Source organism: Monodelphis domestica, chromosome 5 (assembly GCF_027887165.1).
Source record: "Monodelphis domestica isolate mMonDom1 chromosome 5, mMonDom1.pri, whole genome shotgun sequence".
NCBI lineage: Eukaryota > Metazoa > Chordata > Mammalia > Didelphimorphia > Didelphidae > Monodelphis > Monodelphis domestica.
In genome coordinates this window covers 278,294,431-278,316,977 of record NC_077231.1, presented here as the reverse complement: position 1 = coordinate 278,316,977, position 22,547 = coordinate 278,294,431, and the positions used below count along the sequence as shown (strand labels likewise).

The following is a 22,547-nucleotide window of genomic DNA, read 5'->3' as shown; positions in this document are numbered from 1 at the left end:
GGGAGGACCTGGGTTCAAATATGGCCTCAATTGCTTTGGGCTAATTTCTTAACCCTAATTGCCTAGCCCTTTCCACTCTTCTGTCTTAGAACTGATACTTAGGCAAGGTAAGGTTTTTACACACACACACACACACACACACACACACACACATACGGGATAAAGGCAAATATGAAGAGATCCTCAGACCCTTCAGAAGAAGACATCAAACTATCAGAAAGCCTCTTCCATAAAGAAGGCAACTTTGGGAAAATTTCAGTTCAATTCAATAAACCTTTATCAACTATCTATTATTTTCTGGATTCCAATCTAACTTTAATGAATTATACCAAAAATTGATATCTTACTGTTAATATTGTTAAATATTCATTCCTTATCTACTAGCTTTGAAGTCTGAAGACATGAACGTGAACCCCCTACTCTTATACAATATGTGTTTTGGGGTGATTTCCTTGATTTATTTATATTTATATATATATCAGTTTCTTCCTCTGTAAAATGGGATGGATAATAGTTTGAACCAAATGAGATAATGTAAGAGCCCTTTATAACATTGAAACTCCATAAAAATAGAAACTAACATTATCATTGTTTGTCATAGGAATAAAAAATATATTTACTTCTGACTGCTAATTCCTTGACTAAATGATGTCTATGAATTTCATTGGTGAGCCTTCGGCAGAGTCAAAGAGAAAGAAGGGAAAAGGAAAGAATGAAGGAAGGGAACAGAGGAGGAAGATAAAATAGAGAGGGAGGGAAGGAAAAGAAAAAACGGTGTATTCTGTGGGGCACAGTGCGGTGCTAGCATTAGGTCCCCCAGTGCCATTTTGTCACAAGATCCAAAAGTCTATGATGTAGACTCCTTCCATAATAAAGAAGTGATCTACATTTAGCAAAGGAAGTATTGATCCATTTCATGTTAGTTTACTGTCTTTAATGATCCTTGACCAATGAGTTGGTTCTCAGACCAGGTCCCAAGTTTGAGATGAAGGAATTTATATGTTAGCAAATCTAATCTTCCTTGCAAATAAGAGTCTTTAAATGTTAAAAGCTGGCCCCAAATCTAGTCCTTAATACAGTGGCTTTTCCAGCAATCAGTCCCCTCTCTACTCATTGCTTCATGAAAGAAGCATTTAAGTCTTCGGCTATGTACTGATGACCTACTGCCAATCCTTTCTGAAGAGACTCAGTATTAATTGATCTCAAGAGCACCTCCTTTGTTCACTAGGGCTTAAAATGATGATGGAAGTCTGGTAATGGACCATTATTGGCACCATTTCTTAAACCATTTTTTTAATATGAAAAGTCTCCGAAGCTTTGTACTAATAAACAATTGTATTTTCTCATGACCACTAAACCTCCTTGAATCCCTCACTATATAAAACTTTAGGCCATTTTTATTTCCTTTTACCTAAAACATCGCACATGTTCATTTCCCAGGACTGAAGATTTTAGTTGTTCCCATCCTCCTTGTGCTTGTGGCTTTCAAACATTAATGGAGATAAGCCAAATCAAATAAAAACTGAAATACCACTGGTCTTATATTTATTTTGCAGTATATTTCCACACAGCCGACACATAGTATGTACTTTTCAGTTACGTGTTCACATTATTCATTAAATGGGTTAGTGTAAATTCAGTATTTTTAGCTACTGCTTACAAAATAGTTTACAATGGTGATCCTAATGTTGAGACAGAGGTTATTTTGCATTCTAGAATGCACTGAAAGCATAAAAGTTACCTTGCAGTATATTAGGGGGAAAATATTTACAAATCTGTACAGAGTTTCTGGTTTTTATAGTTTTGTTTCACTTCTGCTTTGGCTACACCCATCCAGCAATAGTAGACTTCATTCTCATTATTCTCAATTTGTTCTCATTTACAATTTTCCAGCTGGACTCTAGAACTCTTAGGTTTATCCATTGATGGGGGCTAAAAAGGTCCCATGACACTAGATTGTCATTGTAATTTGTCTGTTCAGCTACCTGACCTGTTGTTCTTTTTACAAAGACTGCACCCAAAGGGGGTGACCTAGTAAAAAAGTAGGCAAGTTGAAACACCAATGGTTGGTATTGCAGCTCCAAAAAGGTGTCTCATTATTCTAGTGCTGTAGGAAATCTTGACTCTTCTATCCTCACCCCACTCCCAACCACTTACCACTGAAACGTGTTTCTAATTAGGTTATTCATATTGAAAGAGGCTGATGGGTAAAAGGTCAAGTATGGGTCTTAGGACAGCTCCCCCATGCTGCCACTAATGTATGTGCTGGTTTCTTGTGAAACAAAACAAGTAGGTTTTTTATTGAGAGGAGAAAATGTCTTTTATGTACACCTGCTTCATCATATGCTCTCCCCCGAGTTTCATTTGAATTCATTTCTTTTTCAGTAACATTCAGCTTCCCCAAAAACACCTGGTCCAGTGGTCCAGAATGGGTTATAGAGCAAAGCCAGACCAAGTATCTGCTTGGGTGGAGCTCCCAAAGTTATTAAAAAACTCAAGAAAAGAATGGCAAATGTGGTCATTTGAAAATCCCCAAACTTTCTGCTATCAAGGAAGTAGTCGCACTGGTTACTCTACTTCTTTCCTCCCATATCGAATGCCTGATCTTTGCCATATTTCTCTCTCCCAGGTTCAGAGGGAGGAATAGCCATTGTGGCCAAGGTTGCCAGTGATTGGCCTGTGCCCTCCTTTTCATAGACATAGGGTAGTATCAGTACTCAGGGCCAGAGGCTGGGTTGATTGACTTGGAGCTGACATTACTCAACAAAGAATAGAGTAAAGTCATTGTCTTAGTGGCAGGAAGGATATTATCCTCCACATTCACATCCACCAAAAGTCTCTAAAATCCCCTTGCTTTGCACTTTTTAATATACCACCCCAAACCTAAAGGCTCCAAATTTATTCTCCCTGGGCAAGATCAGAAAATAATAAGGCAACAATATGACAAATCTTCTAGTCCCTTGCTTGGCAATGAAACATCCAGATCCTCGATAATACAAGCTTCAAATTCCATTTCATTAATGTCATTTATCTCATCAGTTTCATGGATGGGGATAATTACTTGTTTTCTTTTTAAAGAAATAAAGTATGATCAACCCAAATAGGGATATTTTCTGGCCTTTGTTTTGTTAAAGAAGTCGTGGAAAAGTTGAAATAACAGTGTTGCCAGCCACAGTTTGCTTTCATCTCTGCTTGTGCTGAAGAACAATAGAAAAGTAGAAGACGGAGCATTTAAGTTCTGCTAGTTCACTGTGGAATCCCTCTAGAAGTCCCTTCTGAATCTTTAAAATGAACATCAAATGTCAGTCAGTTTGGTTAGGTGTTCAAAAAGGAAGTCCAACTTCTTCTGGGTGGGTCAGCAATTTCCCACACCCTAATCATTTCACACCCTACAGAATTGTCCCAGTTCACCAGTTGGGTTTGATGGTCCTTTGTATCATCTCCTGAAGGGCCAAGTGCATTGCTGGCAGTTAGACCTTCTGCATCTCAATCTGCTGGTGATAATGCCGAGTCTGACCTTTGCCATTCAACTTATACACAGAGCTCTTCTGCTGTCGCCTTCTGTAGCACCACACAGCGCTGATAGCCATCAGCAGCAGCAACAAACACAGGACTATCACTATGATGGCAATCACAGGGCCTTTAGTGGTGCTTGAACAATCTTCCCCAATACAAGACTGGGTGGTTGGAAAAAGCTCTTCTCTTATGCTCAAGGTGGGAAGCTCCTGTTCCATGAATCTCTCAGAGGGTGCGTCTGGGAAGCTATTATGGGTACTGAATATGGTGGTCTGGGTGGGAGGAAGAGTGGTGGCACCTCTCTCAGTATCTCTGGGTGATGGGATGTGGTCAAGAGGCTGGGGATCTGTTATTGTTATTGTCCCTGGGGTTGAGTTGGTAAGGTCATCGAGTGAAGTGGATGCTGGAGACTCATCTGTTGCAAATCCCCAAGACACAGTGGACTGATATGTGACCATGTCACTCACTCCTTTGCTGGGACTCACATTTTCAGGGGCAGTAGTAGGTGTGAGGGTCACTGTTCCATAGTCCAATGTTCTCATCAGAGTGACAGTCAGCTGGGTTATATCTTCACCTACAGTGAACATGGTACTGCTGGATTTTTTTACTTCTACATGGTTGGGCTGGTCAGTCATAACCAAAATACTTTCATCCAGACCCACTGACCCATCCCCTTTGTCTCCTTCATCATCTTCTTCTTCCTCCCTTGTTCCATCAGTTACAGGGTAGCCATCTAACCAGGACTCATCACTGCTGCTCACAATTTGCTCCCCAATCTTGGTGTCATTCCTTCCCAGTGTTGGTTCAATGGGAAAGTCAGCACTGTCATAGATCATTTTGTTACCTGGCTCGTGGAGTCTTGATTTCACTCCAATATGGTTATCTCCATCGGAAAAATGCCTCTGGGCATTCTCCTCCATCATCTCCTTCTCCAACTCAGGTTCATGAAAAGCCTCAGCTGGAAACCAAAATAAATGTTTCTGGCTCAGCAAGGACACTGGAGATTCCGTGGGGGTTCTCCCTTCTCCTCCAGGCAGGTCCCTTGTCTTTATGTCTTTGTTGCCAGCCACTCTTTCTCTCTCTAGAGAAACAGAGATGGGATAATCTTGCTTTAGTTTGTCAGAGGCTTCTTCCTGGCCCCCATCCTCTTTCTCTTCCTCTCTACTATGATCCGTCTTGTGATCTGTGAGTGGTACTGATTGGTCATCGGGGAAGTTCTCTTCATAATCAATATGTGTCTCAGCTTCATCTAGGAAAAGAAAAGAGGCAAGTTGCAATTAGACACCAGAGCATAGGTGCTGTACCTCCCCTCATTAGACTGGGCGCTCCTGGAGATGGCATTCTGCCTCTTTTGATTCCTCAGTGCTTATCTCAGTGCCTGGCCCATAGCAACTTAATTAATATTTATTAATTGATGGACCTGTCAAAGGCATTACCAAAGTGTCTAGCTTGTATCATGGCTAGCTTGTTGGAATCTTAGGTAGTACTATTACGGGAATGGGTGCATCAGAAAATCTAAGCTTGTCCTAAGATCTGGGTTATTATTGGCCAGTCCCCCCACTGCAATATCAAGATATGGTATTGTCTGAGCCAGGGTTGGAGTAGGTGACATACAGTGGAGGGCACGCTACAAAAATTATCAACTAGTCTGTTAGTAGATAACAATTAGACATAGTATGATGTGTGAAATCTATGTCATATTGCTTACTGTCTCAGGAAGGAAGGCGGGCAGAAAAGGAGTGAGAGTCAGAAGAAAAGAAAGAATTTGGAACTCAACATTTAAAAAATGGATGTTAAAATTTTGCACACAATAGGGGAAAATAAAATATTGTTTAATAATAATAATTATAATAATGTGAGATTTCCAACCAAAGGATTAGAATCCTGGCTCTGTCATTTACTACTCATGTGACAATAAGGAAATCACTAGAATCTACAGTACGTAAATTACTTAATCTCTGAGCATCAGTTTCTTCATCAGTAAAATGAGGTAGTTAGGGGACAGCTGGGTAGCTCAGTGGATTGAGAGCCAGGCCCAGAGATGGGAGATCCTGGGTTCAAATCTGGACTCAGACACTTCCCAGTTGTGTGATCCTGGGCAAGTCACTTGACCCACATTGCCCACTTGACCCACATTGCCTAGCCCTTACCATTCTTCTGTCTTGGAACCGATACACAGTATTGATTCTAAGATGGAAGGTAAGGGTTTAAAAAAAATAAGGTAGTTAGATTTGATGACTCTTAAGGTCCTTCCAACTTTATATCTAAGCTTCTGTGATCAACAGGTTCCTTCCAAGTTTTCAAAATGCTTTATAAAGATTATTTCATTTGGACTTCAGAGCAAACCTCAGTTGGATGCTACAGATATTATTGTACACATTTTATAGATGAGGAAGCCAAAATCCTTTGTCAAACAGTAGACATTAGAACCAAAAAGTTCTTCTTGACTCCACATTCAGAATTTGGGGAAATGGTTCTTTGCTCTCTTTTTCCTTTACCAGCCCTAACACTAAGGTGACAGGGGCTTAGAATTACCAAAAAATCATCTAGCGATTGCTATTGTTCTGGTTTAGAGCAGGTAGAGAAAGACACAAATCTTGATGCCTACTGAAGAAGCAACACTCTCTATGGTAACATTCAAATATTTGAGAATATAAAAACCTGGTCTATGGTGACTGCTCTATCGTAGAGCAAAGCACAACTGCTCTAGATCTTTCACAGGTTGTCAAGAATGCCTATGACTTGGAACTCTGGCTCCCCAGGGCTCCTCTGCAATGGACATGATCTAGTTTGGCCTCTGGCAGGGAGGAGGTGGCACTCCATTTTGAAAAGAATTCATTCTATTCTTTCTATGGCAGCAGAGTAGACAGATGAGCTGTCCTCTCATATTTCTTCCACGGCTACAATTCAATTCAAAACATGTTTATTCAGCTCTTACTCTGAATAAAGCCCTGAGCCTGGGGTTGGGAATTGCCAAAGCTTTCAGGTGTCATCCTAGTTTCATCAGCATGACACAAATTTCTCTTTTGCTTAGATGCAAAATCCAATATAAAACAGGATGGGAAGATGGCAGCCATTGCAAACACATCCTTTCTGTCCAACCTTAAATATAACCAACATAGATGTTGTCTGACTATATAAAAAGCATCCTATGAATCTAGGCTTCTTCTCTGGTTAGGCAGATTCCTGAGGTTTGGGGGTTTGAAGCAAACAAAACCAGAAAAGCTCAAGAACTTTCTCCTTGAGAACAGCCTTCCCCTCAGAAAGGATTTTCCTATAGAAGATCCAAGGACTAAAGCAAGGATAGATCCTGAATGTCCATTGGAACCTTTGGTCATTCCCAGAGATGTGCCAGGACTTCCCACCAGGTAGAAAGTAACCAGTAAAGTTCTGTTTGGAGTTTCCAGCAGACATCATCTTCCCTGCTCCTAGGTTGGGTCTCATTCATTACTGACAATGAAATAGTGGCATGAGCTGGCTGTGAGATGGCCCAAGGCCCTTCTGTGTTTGCACAGTCTACAAGAGGCACCTTTATGTGTATAGGAGCTGTTAGCTTTGGGGATGCCTGTATGAAAGCATCCACTCAACTCTCTGAACATCAAAGACATAAATATGTCCCCACCTTCAGTTAGGAAGGCTTGACGATTTACCCATCCCCATCAGAATGTCCCAGATGGTTTCTTGTAGCAATGTTCTGCCTTCCTGTCCTGGTTCTGTGGACTAGAGGAAGACGTTTGTCTCTGGTGACATCATAGTCAGTTATGTAGTGACTCAGCTAGCCACAGTGTCCAACTGTTTCCCTTGCTACTGGCAAATAAGTCTCAGATTTGGAGTCATGGACCCAGATTCAAATACCAACTCTGCCACTTAATTACTTTGGGCAAGTCTCTTCACCTCTAAGTCTCCTCTATAAAAATTAAGATGTTGGATGAATGAATGAACAAGCACCATAATGATGTCTCCTCTTAGAGATTACCTTTCCATATAGTGTGTCATTTGGGCCTCTCAATAACCCTGGAATGTAAAGAGGGTCTCAGGAATCATCAATTTGGAGCAGAAAAGGAACACTGTGGTTATCTCATCCAACCCCATCCTCTCACAAATGAGCTAGGCACTCAGTCAATAAGCATTAACACAATTTAATAATAAGCATCAAAAAGCATTTTTCAAGTACGTATTATGTGCCAGGCAAGGTGCCAAGCTCTGAAGATGCAAAGAAAGACAAAAGACAGCCCATGGTCCTCAAAGAACTCATGGTCCATTGGGGAATCTAATGAGAAAACTAAAGCCTAGAGCAATTCAGTGCCCCATGGTCATAAAGATAGTCAAGGGCAAAGCTGAGAATAGTTTGGGTGTTATTGACCTCTTCTCACAGTTGAGGAAACCAAGCCTCAGAGGTTAGGGGACTTGCCCAGGGCCATAGAATTCGTGTCAGAGTCAGGATTCAAACAAAGGACCCCCTTGTTTTCCAGCTCTAAATCTCTTTCCATCACTATCCTCCCTCTCTGAGACATCAGTTCCATCTTTTCATCAAAGAGCTACTTGAGAAGGAGATGGTGATGACAATAATGACAATAGAATTATTTTTATGGTGCTTTAAGGTTTTTAAAATACAAAAAAATATATTTTTTTTATTTTGATCCACACAACAACCCTGGAGGTAGGCACTATTTTAAGCACCATTTTACTGAGACTAAGGGAGATAAGTCAACTTGCTAAAATCACATAGCTGGCAAGCAACTGAGTCAGGATTTGAACTTCAAGTCTTCCTGACTCTATATACTGACTCGATGTGGGATTTACACAGAAGAGGTCTCTGGAGAGGTTATTTATTTAGTTTATTCCCTATCTTAAGCATAAGGCCTCGAACACAATAGCTACTTGGTAACTCTGGGTTTCTTGGTCTATTGACTGATTTCACCCTTTTTTTGATGATCTTATCACCTCCCGCTCCCTCTGAATTTATCTTTTTCTTACACTGGGAAGATCATCACACTCAACTAACTAGCTAAGGTCTGTTCAGCCCATTATTACAGAGGCATTTCATTGTGCCCTACCTACCCTGTGGGCATTTAATGAAATTGATACCACTGCTTTAACAGTATAGCTTGGATTGATGGTCACTCTGATGATGCTTTCAGAGCCCAGGGGGCAATTTCACTCAAAGATTGGGATCAGAAAGTTCAAGGAAACCCATAAAAATGGCAGCCCTGCCCTTGACATCCAACCTCCATGCTTCAATCTCATAGAACACAGTGCAACAAACATCAGAGCTGAAGGGACCTTAGAGAGCAGATGGAGTTCAATCCTAATGTCACAAATTCTGGGTTTTCCCTAACGTCTTAGACCTAGCCAAGAGGCAATGGCTACGAGGGAAGAACTAATGGAATTTTTTAAGTTACCAGAAAGATCACATGCAAAAAACACATATGACCCTAATTATTGATAGATATACTTTGTAAAATACATAGCACTCTCATTTATGCCTTACAACAAAGTCACTGAAGTGCAAAGGGCAGCTATTATTTTCACCATTTGATGAAGGAGGAAACTGAGTCTTAGAAAGGCTAACTAACTTTCTTAAGGACATGTGGCTAGGACTTGACAAAACCAAGACTAGAACCAAGATTTTTGAAAAAAATTATATTGATATTTTTTATTCTTATTTTGCCCCTAATTCTGAATGCATCCTTTCCCCCTTCCCTAACCAATGAGTCATCATCCCTTATAACAAAGAATAAAAAAAGAAAGAAAAAAATTCGAACAAACTAGCCAGGAAGTTGGCCAAGTCTCATAGAACACTTGCTACATACTCTGCAAAGAAGAGAGGGTGGTACAATTTTTTTTTTCAGTTTCTCTAGGGAACACGCTTGGTCATTATAAGTAGAGCCCAGCTCAGGTCTTACATTTTCTACTGCTTCTCTACTCATCACCTTCCTTCCAGGAGACTCACCAAACAAATTAAGAAAAAAGGACAACAGGAAATTCTACCATGTTGGGTTCGTGGGTTTATTTATGCCTGTTTATTTGTTTAGAGTTAAGTAAGAGAGAAATCAAATGAGACAGTGGATCACCAGGCCTGACAAGGAAGACTTCCCAAATCTGCTGTGACCGTGGAAGGGTTGCTATGGGCAATTTTCATGGGATGGACCCCATATTCCAGGCTCACCTATGACACCACTAATACCACTGGATAGACTAACTGGGAAGTCTAGCTAGAAGGGAAAAAAGAGAAAAGAGCAAGAAAAAATGAGCAAGCAGGAAACTAACAGGACCCACCAAGATTTTCTCAACTAAAGCATCAACTCTCTTCCCTCATCCTAGAAAGCAAAATGTGTGGAATGGAAATGAGCATTTATGTGGTAAAACCGAACCTGTTTGACATGGCCCTCTGCTAGCCTGCCAGTTCTCCATGGTTTTTTGTTTTTTTTGTTTAAGTGTGGTTAACCTTTCAGTATCTGGCTTCAGACTGATCCTATGTTATTTCACCCCATCCACATTCTGACCCCACTGATTGGCTGAGTCAAATCTCTGCATGTGATATTTCTTCTCCTGCCTGTGTCTTTGCAGAGATGTACCCCTTTTCACCTCTGATCTCTTGACATCTCAAGCTTCTTTCAAGCTTCAGCCCAAGTGCCTCCTCTGCCACAAAACTTCCTTAGGGGTTAATGCAGTCCCAACAGAAATCACTTTGTATTTATGTTGAGTATTTTCAACATCTATTTATCTGTGTACTTTTTATTACTCTGCAAGAATCTAAGCTTTTTGAGGGGAGGGGAGGATTTGTCTTGGTCATATTACAAATACCTAGCACAGTGCAGAACAGAAGAGATTATATAAATGACTCTTAAATTGAACAGAATTGAAACAAAATTTAATTGAAATAAAATTGAAATTGAAATAAAAATTGAAACCGGAAAGTGATTGAAGTAACTGTTACTGGACTTAGTAAGCAAAGCTAATGCTATATTCTCTATTTACTCAAGCATCATTTTAGTCCAGTCCAAATTTGAAGTTTAAGATGGAATATGTTTTTGGTGGCACTCAGCTCCCAATTGGTACTTTGGCAGATGTAATGGTTTCATCAATGTGGGCACTACTGGGAATATAAGTCATAATCCCACTGTCAAGTCTCTATCCTAAGGGAACAAATTGTTATAGGGAGATGTGAAAAGTGTAGGTGACTAGCAAAGTTGGGGTAGGCTCCTACCTCCTGCCATCAAGCTGACTTCTACTGGGGAAGAGACCCAGTTGGCAGAGAGGGCAGGCTATTTTGGGGAGTTGTGAGCCCCAATGAAAAGATAAGAGAGAATAGGATTTATTTCAGCAAGTTCTGGTAGAATATCCATACCTACCAGGATATAAGTGCCTTGAAACATGTTCTAAACATAGGAACTACTTAATACATGTTTGGTGATCAGTCTGAAGGTAGATTAATTATTTAATTAAATAATATGATCTAATTTATATACAATATAAGAATATTAATAAAATGGAATAATAATTAATAATTAACCACACATAGAAAACAAAATAAAAAAGGATTAAACAAACAAATAAAAAGCTCAAGAGATGGCTCTGAAATCAGGGATGCAAGAGTTTGAGTCCTACTTCTGACATATTTATCTGAAAGAAAGTTGCTTGCTTTCTCGTTGCCCCAGTCAATTTGCTAAGACTCCAAATTCCAAACTGTGTGTTTCCATCATTACTTGGGGACCCCGCTCCGTAAGTCATTCCTCCTTGTTTTTGTTGCTACAAACCAAAGGAGCTACTTTAAGGAAACTAATAGTCATCAAATGTCTTCATCAGCTAAAAGAAAAATAGAATTGAACTGCCTTGTGTTCTATTTTCATTATGCTGTTATTTTACATATTACCTTCATTTCTGTCAGAATGTAAACTTCTTGGGAGCAGAGGCTATTTCCCTAAGGGAATGGCTAAGAGCCGTGTCTGAGCGTGAAGAGGCACTTAATAAACTTGGCTTGACAGGCTGATATAATTCTTCTCATGTTTTGCTAAAATAATAATAATGACAATAATAGTTGTTATTGTCATTGTTATTCTTCTACACTACAGTCCTACTCCAATGTCTCAGCATAGCTTGGAGGTGACCTTGGCTCTAGAAGGCTGTGCCAACACATCAGAGACTCTGGCAGGGATGACTGAGCAAGGTACAGTGTGTCTTCTGGGCTGAGGACTAACCCAGCTAAGTCTGGAAAGCCTTAGCCACTAGGTGGTGAATATATTTTGGCTACAGTAACTCATGAAGAATATCTCTTCGTGGAAGGGATGCAGTCTTTGTCGGTAGGGGAAGTACCCAATGCAGATTAAATCAGGGACCTTTGGAAGCACTGAAGTAAGCAGCATAGTGAGAAAAAGAAAAAGAATTTCATTTCTTCTAAATCTTGCTCTGACTCTAGATCTAGAAGGGTCTCTCTGGGACACCATCCCGTGAAACATTTCAAATCCAAATTTGAACTTAACGGGAAAAATATCCTTAGTGAGTGAGAACAGAGGACCCACAGTTCACTGACTAGAATATAAAGAGCTCAAGGAGACAGTAACTCAAACAGCATCTGGCTGTGAAGGGGCAGAAGGAGCTGATTCCCTCACAGCCAGAAGAGATGCCCAGGCCAGGGTCTGGGAAAGTGGCCAGTGATGTCATATGGGAGTCTTATAGTTTCAGGGTAAATACTCTGACTCTATATCAATGGATCAATATGTCCCAAAAGATTTTTTAAAGGCAGATCCTTCACATACATTTTCTAGCTAATTACTCAACTGACAAAACTGTAAAGAAATTAACTTCAGGATTTCAAAGGGGCATCTAATCCATGGCTCCCCTAACCTTCTAGCCCTCATCCCTCAATGTTTCAACTCTAGAACCAACCAGGACAAATGACCATTTAGACAATTTTTAAGAGTTTCAGAGAAAAACAAATCCACAACCTCCACCAACTAAGCAACCCTCAGAGTTGAGAAAGTCGTTTCTAATTTTCCCCTCAAGCTTAAATCTATCTCTTTTTTTAATTAAATTTTTTCAATTAACAAGCATTTATTTTTTTCCTCCCCTCTAATTCCCTCCTCCTCCACTGGAAAAGAGAAAAAGAAAAAGAAATGAAAAAAAGAGAGAGAGAGAAAGAAAAAGAAGTAAAATGAATTCCAACAAAGGTCTATGACTTCTTATAGCCTAGCTATGGCCACCCAAAAGAAAAAAACTACTATAGAAAATGGAATGAGGTTTTTAAAGAGGATCATTGTCTTGATTCATTGAGTGATATCAAAAGAGAATCAATTCTTAATTAACTTTCTTAAATGTCCCTTGAAGGACTCTGATCTCACCAGCAGGTACAATCTATGTCACAATAAATATTTTTAGGGATTTCAGATGCAGAATGAAATGAGCTCAAGTCTGATAACATCACTGAATAATTATGGCAGTGTGGGAAAGTGGACTTGGAGTCTGGAAGACCTGGCTTCAAATGCTCTCTGACTCAGTAGCTATGTGCACTTTGGGCAAGTCACTTGGACAAATCTCAATGAATCTCTTTTCTCATTCATAAAATGGTGATAATATCTGCAGTGTGGTTTTTATGGCATTCAAATGAGAGAATATATGTAAATTTTGCAAGAGAATATAAGGGTCTTGAGGACAAGGATAATAGTAATTTTCATCTTTGTGTCTCCAATACCCGATGCAAGGTAGATACTTACTTAAGAAATGTTCATTGAATGAATATGAAAGATGCCCGTTCTTGGGGCCCTTTGGTATATGACTTCCTTTGATGGTCTGCCTGAGATCTAACTCCAAATTAGTAAAGTGTTCTAAAGCAATAGGGCCCCAAGGCCACATGTATTTTAATGCCCTTTTCCATATCATGAGGAGTGTACCATCTGTCATCTGAATCTTGTTTGATGGGCCAGAGCCTCTCAAAAATGTTGATACTGGCCAATCTGGAAGATTACATTAGAGAACATTGATCTCTAAGAGCTTCTTTCTTAAATGGGAAAAGCTAAAAAAACATATACTTCCACCATCACTCTCCAGCCTTTCCTTGACTCCCCACCCAAATACCACATCATCACACAGTTCTCTAAGTGGCAAAAGGAAATGCTGGTTCCCTTTGGTGTGGGATGAGGACAAGATGAAAAAAATATCAATGCAAAGAACATCTTTCCATCATATCTTCCCATTAAAAGAAGAACCTTCACTGAGTTGTATCAAAACAGGGTCCTAAATTTATTATTTTAGCCCCAACTTATAAAGAGCTATTCAATCACCCACCCTCAGGAAATCACAGAGTATGCTGGGTGAATAGCAATGCATGCTGATTTTGTTCATTTTCATTTTAGTACATTTTAAATTAAAACAAGAAAACTATTTAAATAAAAGGAGGAAATATTTCATAGACATTTTTTTTTGGTTCTTGGTTTATCAAGTCTTTGATTTGGAAGATACCTTTGTGGTAATTTGAGATAATTACTACCCAAATCATGAATCTTGTTTATAATTCTCAAAATAATGCTCATTCAACCTGTACCTTAAGGCCTCCAGTAACAAGGAATTTACTACTCCATCAAGGTAGCCTACTCCATTCTTGGACCCCTTTATTACTTAGGAAGTTTTTCCTTATGATGAGCCAAAATCTACTACTCTTGATGATTTATGGATAACTTCCTCCCAAGAAGGAGCCAAAGAGAACAAGTCTAATCCTTCTCCTTCCATGGCAGCCTTTCAAATAAGATTCTATCAAAAGTCAGACTGTTTTAGGTCAAAAATGGCTTTACTTACATTCCTGTATTTGACATCCCAGCTCCCTAATCTGACTTTGCCTACAATGTCCGCCATGTTTGAAACATTCTTCTTCTAATTTCTAACTGTTTTCAAGGCTCAATTCAAATGCCACTTTTTTCAAGAGCTTGTCTCGATTCTCCCAGTTGTTGGTCCCTATCCGTCCATTTCATGGAAAGTGCTTTAAAATTTATTTTGTATATATCTTGTACTTACTCATCTATATATCCCCATATATGTTTTATCTCCCATTAAAATATAAGCTTCCAGAGGACAGGGACTTTCTCATTTTTATATATGTATTCCTAATTCCTAATATAGTGTCTGGCACATAGCGGGTGAATAATAAGTGCTTGTTGATTGATTAGTGATTAGGCAGAGGTGAAAACAGCGTCTATAAACTGAAGTTTTCAGGGTAGCTATCTGGAATCAGGCCAAGTCAGTCCAGGAAACTCTATGTCCAAAGCTAGTACCACCAACTTGGTTTTTTTTTTTTTTTGAAAATTTTATTTAATTAATTGATTTGGAATATTTTTCCATGGTTACAAGGTTCATGTTCTTTCTCTCCCTTCCTCCCACCCCCTCCCATAGCCAACATGCAATTCCACTGGGTTTTACATGTGTCACTGATCAAGACCCATTTCCATATTATTGATAATTGCACTAGAGTGATTGTTTAGAGTCTACATCCCCAATCCTATCCCCATCGACCCATGAGATCAGGCATTTTTTCTTCTGTGTTCCTACTCCACAGTTCTTCCTCTGAATGTTGGTGCCACCAACTTGTAAGTGGATACTTACAAGTTACTTTAACTGGATATACCTGACCTCAGTTTTTCTAGCTACAAAACAGACAGGTAACAACCAAGAAAGAATGTTATAGCTTTGAATGACCCCGAATTCACAAGGCATTTCAACATCCTTATTAAAGACAGTCAAAATTAGAGCATGGCTTAATGGAAAGCCTACTGAGTTTGGAGTTAGAGGAGGACTAGAGGCTGAACCTCGGCTCTGCTCTTTGTTAGCCATGTAATCTTAGATGAATCCCTTTCCCTCTCTTTGTTTCAGTTTCCTCAAATGTAAAAAAGGAAGGTTGAACTAGGTCCTCTGTATGACCTCTTTCAACTCTAATCTCCTTGCTTAGCAACATGCAGCTAGAAATGTCTGTTCTGAAACTAGAAATCTGCCATGGAATCATCAACTTGGAACTGGAAGGGTCTTGGAGGTGGTCCAGTCCTGCACTTTACAGATGAGGCAGGTAAGTTCAGAAAGTTTAAATGATCAGTCAAAAATGTCTGTTCTGAAACTAGAAATCTACCAACTTAGGAATGGAAGGGTCTTGGAGGTGGTCCAGTCCTGGCACTAGAGATTTAAATGATCGACCCAAGGGTACCCAGTTCATGACAGTCTGAACCCAAACTTGAGCCAAAGTCAGAAGAGTACTAACTGGAAAGGTCTTGGCCAACCCCTTCATTTGGCAGATGAGGAACTTGAGAAATTAAATTATTTGTCTGAAGTCATCATCTACATCACAAATGGCAGAGCTGGAGGGGGTCTAGCTGAGGATGGGGGTGGGTGGGTGGGTAGACTCTATCTCCAGTCCAAGGCTCTGTCTATGGCACCACCATGCTTCACTGTTATAACTCTGAAAACCTGGATCCAGGATCCTTTTTTTCTGACCACAGCCTAGCAGGAAGTATGGCTGTTTTGTCCAGACGATGCACTACAAACTGGATAATTTCAAAGAATCTCCTCCCCTGCAGGCTTCATTCCTCTACTCTCCATGCTGTGAGCCTCTCCTACATGTAAAACATGCAAGAAAAAGAGCAAGTCATTGAGTCTAAAGCAAAGCTATACCTTGGCCCATGGAGCCAAGTCATTCCACAAACACGACTATACTCTTTTTGCCCCTAAATCTGTTCTGAACTACAATACAGCATCCCCAGTAATTTTTGGGGTTGGTGTTGGCAGGAGAGAAGGGGTACGGGAAGAATATGTTCTCTCCACAGCAGAAGAAAAAATAATAAACTGCAAAAACATACATTTCCCAGTCCCCTGCCAAAGGTTGCTATGTTTAGGCTGAATATCCCTGTGTTCCCTGTTAGAACACAGTCCCCTTTCATGATGGGGAAAGGCAGGAAACAGTAACTATTCGGGACCTTTTTTCCTTAAAAAGTTTTCTCGATTAGAAATTATGGGCTATTACCTCATGCATGTAATGTGCTGTAGGGCCTCTTCCCGCAAATTATTTGATTATGATGTATTTCTTTGTTTCTCGGTGGCTGCCACAAGACACCAAAAAAGTCAAGAGCTAGCATACGGGAATGGTTTAGAGTGGTGATTTCAGTCATTCCTGGATCTCGAAGGCACCATTTCTGACACTTAAATCATCTTTGTAGTTCATCATTCAGATATCATCCACAGCTGGCCATACATGGGCCGCCTGAGAAGAAACCTGACCGGTGTCATTAATAAGAAGCACCAAGAGTGGAGGAAGCCTGTCAGGTGAGTTTGGGCCACGTCTGCCCTGCGTGATGTCCAGTCAAGGCGGGCGATGGAAGCTAGCCACAAGTAGGATCTGCCCTCCTCTCCCCCTGAAATTCCATCGTCTCCTTTTAACCACAGACATATGCGCTCTGTTAAAAGAGCAGGTGAGTGAATCTAAGGAGCTTCCCCCAGATAAGGAGCAGCCAAATATTCCGTGATAGCAGAGGCTCAAAGCATCTTGGCAGGCTCATCGCTATGCCTACTGCCCGAGCCCCTAGCATCAGGCTTGGCTGGATGCCGGCATATCTCTTCCTTCACTGCATCCTCTACTATTCTCACCTCCTCTCCCTCACCTTTTCACTACACTCCCCACAATCTATCCCTCCTCCCCCTGACTTTCTATGCTGCCCCTCTCATTGCCCCTGTTCCTTTGTCCTCCTTCTTGCCAGTCTCTTAAACCTTTACCTTCTGTCTTAAGACCAATATTAAATATTGGTTCCAAGGTAGAAGATCAGTGAGGGCTGAGCAATTGGGGTTAAGTGACTTGCTCGGGGTCACACAGTTAGGAAGTATCTGAAGCTGGATTTGAACCCAGGACCTCAGACTTGGCTTTCTCTACACTGAGCCACTTGGCTGTCCCACCAATCTCTTTCCCATTCCATATCTTGGGCTAACTTAATAATGAGAAGATCATTAGATCATCAATTTCCAGGGGTGGGGGGAGCTGTGTGGGGGAAGAAGGACCCTTCCATTGGAATTGTGAAGTGGGCAGAGCCTGGCAGTGTTTCTCAGAGCTGTTCAGAGGCAGCTTAAAAGAAATTATTTTTGTTACTTTGAGTATAATATATCCCTTTTCCTTCCTACTTCAAGCACCAAGCATGGCTACCCCATGGTAACTCAGTAGATAGAGAGCCCAGTTTGGAGTTGGGAAGATTTGAGTTCAAATCCAGCTTCAGATATTTACTAGTCATGTCATTCTTGGCAAGTCACTTAATCTCTCTTGGCCTCAGTTTCTTCATCTGTAAAATGGGGATAATAATAGAATTTACTTCTGAGGTTGCTGTAAGATTCAAATGAGATAATTGCATAGTGCTTGGCACATAGTTAATCATTAGCTATCATTATTATTATTTTTGCTTTTTTAATAGTGCATAAAGGAATGGCAGCAATTAGGAATGGATTGATGCTACTCAGTACACATCAGGGGATGTTGATGGAGATTTTGAAATATTATTTCCAGGTTGGTCATTACTGATTTAACAGAACTATGGCCAAAGGAGGAGATGAAATAAGAGCCTAAGGGAGACAGAAAAGGAAAAAGGAAAGAACTTGACTAGAAAAAAGAACTCATCTAAAACAAGTGTATGGTTCTGCCATTGGACTGGGCATCCCCACGTTGATCAGTCAAGTGGGTGCGAGGGCAGTTCTGTGGTTTGAGAGTCAAGCAGAAAGAGAGTCTTAAGTTGCTGAAACAGACTGAATGGCCTCTCCAACCACCAGTATGTTGAGTCCAAAGCAGTGTCCAGCCATAGAATCAAAGGATTTAGAGCTGGTGGGGACATTAAAAATCTGGTCCAACTCCCTCATTTTGCAAATAAAGTGATAGTCAGAGAAGGAGAGGGACTTGACTAAGGTGACACAAGTAGGGTCAGATTATTGATTTAAGAGCTTGAAGAGGCCCTATAGGACATTGAGTACAACCTTTTCATTTTACAAGCAGAAAATGTGACATTGAGAAACTAAGTGACTTGCCTAGGGCCACATAGTTGGAGGCAGGATTTGCACTCAAGTCATTACATTCCAAGTCCAGCTCTCTATCTACTGTATCATACTCTCTCTAAAATCCAAGTCTTGTGACACCACATCCAGTGGATCTTCAAGATCTGGATGCAAATCCCAACTGTACCACTTACAATTGCCTTATAACTTTGGTCAGGTTGACTGAGACTTGGTTGGCCCATCTGTCTCTCTCTCTCTCTTCTCTCTCTCTCTCTCTCTCTCTCTCTCTCTCTCTCTCTCTCTCTCTCTCTCTCTCTCTCTTTCTGTCTCTCTGTCTCCCTCCCTCCCCCCTCTCTCTATCCCCCTCTCCCTTCCTCTTTCTCCATCTCTCTGTCTGTCTGTCTCTCCCTCCCTCCCCCTCTCTCTACCCCCCTCTCCCTTCCTCTTTCTCCATCTCTCTGTCTCTCTGTCTCCCTCCCTCCCCCTCTCTATCCCTCTCTCCCTTCCTCTTTATTCATATCTCTCTCTCTCTCTCTGTCTCTCTCTCTCTGTCTCTCTCTCTCTCTGTCTCTGTCTCTCTCTCTCTGTCTCTCTCTCTCTGTCTCTCTCTCTCTGTCTCTCTCTCTCTCTCTCTCTCTCTCTCTCTCCCTCTCCCTCTCCTTCTCCCTCTCCCTCTCTCCCTCCCCCCTCTCTCTCCCTCCCTCTCTCCTCTCTCTCTCACACACACACACACATGTGCACACACAACCCCACTTCCCTCATCTGAGATATAAAAGGCTTGTGTACCTCTATTAGCCTGCCTAACTCTCAATGATATGCTCTTATGACCAGAACTGGAGAGAGCATCAGTTATAATAGGATGTCAGTGAATCACCCAAAGAGAACAAGAAGCATACGTTTCTGAAGACCTGGCCACTTCCCAGTTCTGCTTCCATTGTGGGGAGGAGGGTGGACAATAACCCTGTGTCTCTCACCTGGGCTTTCCCCAGAGCCAGAGAACTCCAGTTCCATCCCTCTGTGTCCCCTGAATACACTCTCAGGTATGCTCCTGACCCCTGCTTATCTCAAATAGAAAATGAAAGCACTTCGTCTGAAGGATCACAGATTTAAACATTTTTAGTCAAAGGTGCAGAGTATGTAGAGCCCAGAGGAACCTGGAAGATCATTGAGTTCAATCATTTGCCCAGATAACCCAAGAGGTTGAGAAGGAGCCTTGGGATTTGAACCTGGAAAACCACAGTGAGTTGTCTGTTATCTGTGGTCACTGGACATCAGGGAAATGGTGAACGAGAGAGCCGATGAAGCCAAAAGGCCAGATAATTGACAACTTTCTTATATAGCTTCAGGTGATTTAAACAACAGGCTCTTTCAGTCACTAAGCTGAGCCCTGAGAAGACCGAGGAAGACTCCAACATGACGGTAGTGAATGGCCAGGTATAAAAGCTTGACCCAAGTAGTACAGACATATGACTCTCTTTTAATGTTTCCCCATTCTTCAGGTTATAGAATTAGAATCAGGAGGAACTTTCAAGGTTGTTTAAGCATCATTTAGCACCTGGTAAAAAATCTCCTGGTAAAATGGATTACTCAGAGCCAAAAAATTCAAGGAACCATCCAGGGTTAGCTAGGTGATTCAGTGGATAGAGAACCATGACTGGAAACAGGAGGTCCTGGTTCAAATCCAGCCTCAGACACTACTACCCTGGGAAGTCACCTGGCTCCCATTGCCCAGCTCTTGCTTCTCTTCTGCCTTGGAACCAATACTTAGCATTGGTTCTAAGATGAAAGGTAAGGGTTAAAAAAAAACCCATCCAAAGACCCATGGTAAAAAGCTGTTCTTTAGCATCTCTCATCATAAGGTCACAGACTCACAGCATTTGGAGCTGGAAGGGACCTAAGAGATGTCTAGTCTCTCCCCCCTACTCTTTCCATTTTACAGAGAAGCAAAGTAAGGCTTAAGAGGGGGTGAACTAACTTGCCCAAAGTCAAAACAGAGAGAATATATGGCTTTTACTAAAGCCCTCCATAATCTCCTGCCTCAATGGTATTCTTACTCCTTATACCCTCCCAGGGCCACTGCAATCCATTGGTACCAGCCCCCTTGCTGGTTGGTTCTCATACAACACAGTCTATCTCTTGATTCTGGACTTTTTCGCTGACTGTTCTCCCTCTGCCTGGAACTCTCTCCTTCCTCATCTCCTCCAGACTTCCTCTGGGCTCCCTTCAAGTCTCAATTAAAATCCTACCTTCTGCAAGAAGCCAGTCCTGACTCCCCTAATGCTGGTCCCGTCCCTCTGTCATTTATCTCAAATTTATCCTGTCTTATTTGTACTCAGTTGTTTGCAAGTTGATTTCCCCAGTGGACTGTGAGTTCCTTGAAAGCAGAAACTTTCTTTTGCTATTCTAAGGCATCTCCAGAGTTTAGCACAGAGACTGGCACATAGTAGGTACTTAATAAATGCTGATTGAATATAGTTGATCAAGATTTGAACCGAGACCCTCTGACACCAAAATTATTTCTTTTGAATTCCTCTCCAGAGTCCTCCCTTGCTTCATTATGGGGAAGGTAGATGACCCTGGATACCTTTTTTTTTTAACCCTTCCCTTCCATCCTAGAATCAATACTGTGTTTTGGTTCCAAGGCAGAAGAGCAGTAAGGGCTAGGCAATGGGGGTTAAGTGACTTGCCCAGGGTCACACAGCTAGGAAGTGTCTGGGGACAGATGTGAACCTAGACCTTTCATCCCTAGACCTGGCTCTCTGTCCATGGAGCCACCTGGCTGCCCAAATCCCTGGATAGAACATATATATATATATATATATATGGAGAGACAGAGACAGAGACAGAGACAGAGAGACAGAGCAATGCCACTAGGGCACAAGGTCTGGCAGGTCCCACCAAGGTTGAAAACTCTCTGAGTATGGGCTCATTGAAAGCCAGGCAAGTCCTATTAACAAAGACTGATCACTAGTTTGACTGCAATATACTGTCTTATTTTTTGGCCCTAGAAGCTCCATAAAAGATCTAGTTAGGCATAGAAGCTCCATGATCTTAGTCAGTAGAAGAAATCTTTGAAGTATTGATTTGTAGTTATTTGTGTACATATGTCATCAGTCAGGGACTGTGCTTTATTTTTTAATGGTCACTTATTTACTTATAAATTTATTTTTAAATTATATTTTATTATTTTTCAATAAACAAGCATTTATTTTCTCTCTCTTTCCCACTTCCTCTGACTTTCTAATCTGGGGGAATAAGAAAAAAGAAAAACAAAACCCTTGTAAAATATATAGAAGCAAGCAAAACACATCCCCATCGTTGCCATGTCTACGAATAGGTGAGTCATTCCTCATAGTTAGTCCACCACTTCTCCAGCAGGAAGTGGGCAGAATACTTTATCATTGGTTCTCTGGAACTATGGCCCGATGCCTTATTTAACTTCATGTCCTCCAGTACTTCACTTGGGGACCTTGCAAAGAGGAAGGGCTTCATAAGTGTTCAGCGAATCAAAGGGAATGGGATACTTTCAAATGGCTAATGTGCAGAGTGATTGGCTCCAGTGGCTCTTGAACTCTCTTCCTAGGACTCTATTATACAACCTCCAGAAAAGGATTTTTGTTTTATGGGTTATACCTATTGACTTTTACCATATGGAAAACAAAATTTAAATCATCATTATTATAACAAAAATAGTTTTGACTCTGAGTAGCTTCAAAGGGTCTTGGGGATCCCCAAGTGTTTCCAGATCACACTCTGAGAACCTACTCAGTGGCATGTCAGTAAAGGACTCAAGGACCTCCTCTTCCCCCATTTATACTCAGATCTAAATATAAAGAGTTTCCGTTCAGTAATTGGGCTGTAAGAACCATTATAGGAGCTCAGTGGCCCCCTCAGAAAACAAGCTCAGCCCTGACATACAAAACCTGCATTGACCCCTCCTGCTTTAGTAAACAATGTGCCTGGCTGACCAACACAGGGGGAAGCATTGACGTTCCCGAAAGGCTCTAAAAATGGTCTTCTGTGACTCGGCTACA

General features: G+C 41.1%; 1 protein-coding gene across 1 annotated transcript in view; it reads right to left on the bottom strand.

Moving 5' to 3' along the window:
* Positions 1 to 1,528: 1,528 nt before the first annotated feature.
* Positions 1,529 to 22,547, bottom strand: part of SUSD5 (sushi domain containing 5) — a 100,735-nt gene continuing 79,716 nt past the window's right edge. Inside the window, 1 exon segment of the mRNA XM_001378508.3 lies at positions 1,529 to 4,765. Coding sequence (XP_001378545.2) covers positions 3,471 to 4,765 — 1,295 coding nt within the window. The 3' untranslated portion in view covers positions 1,529 to 3,470.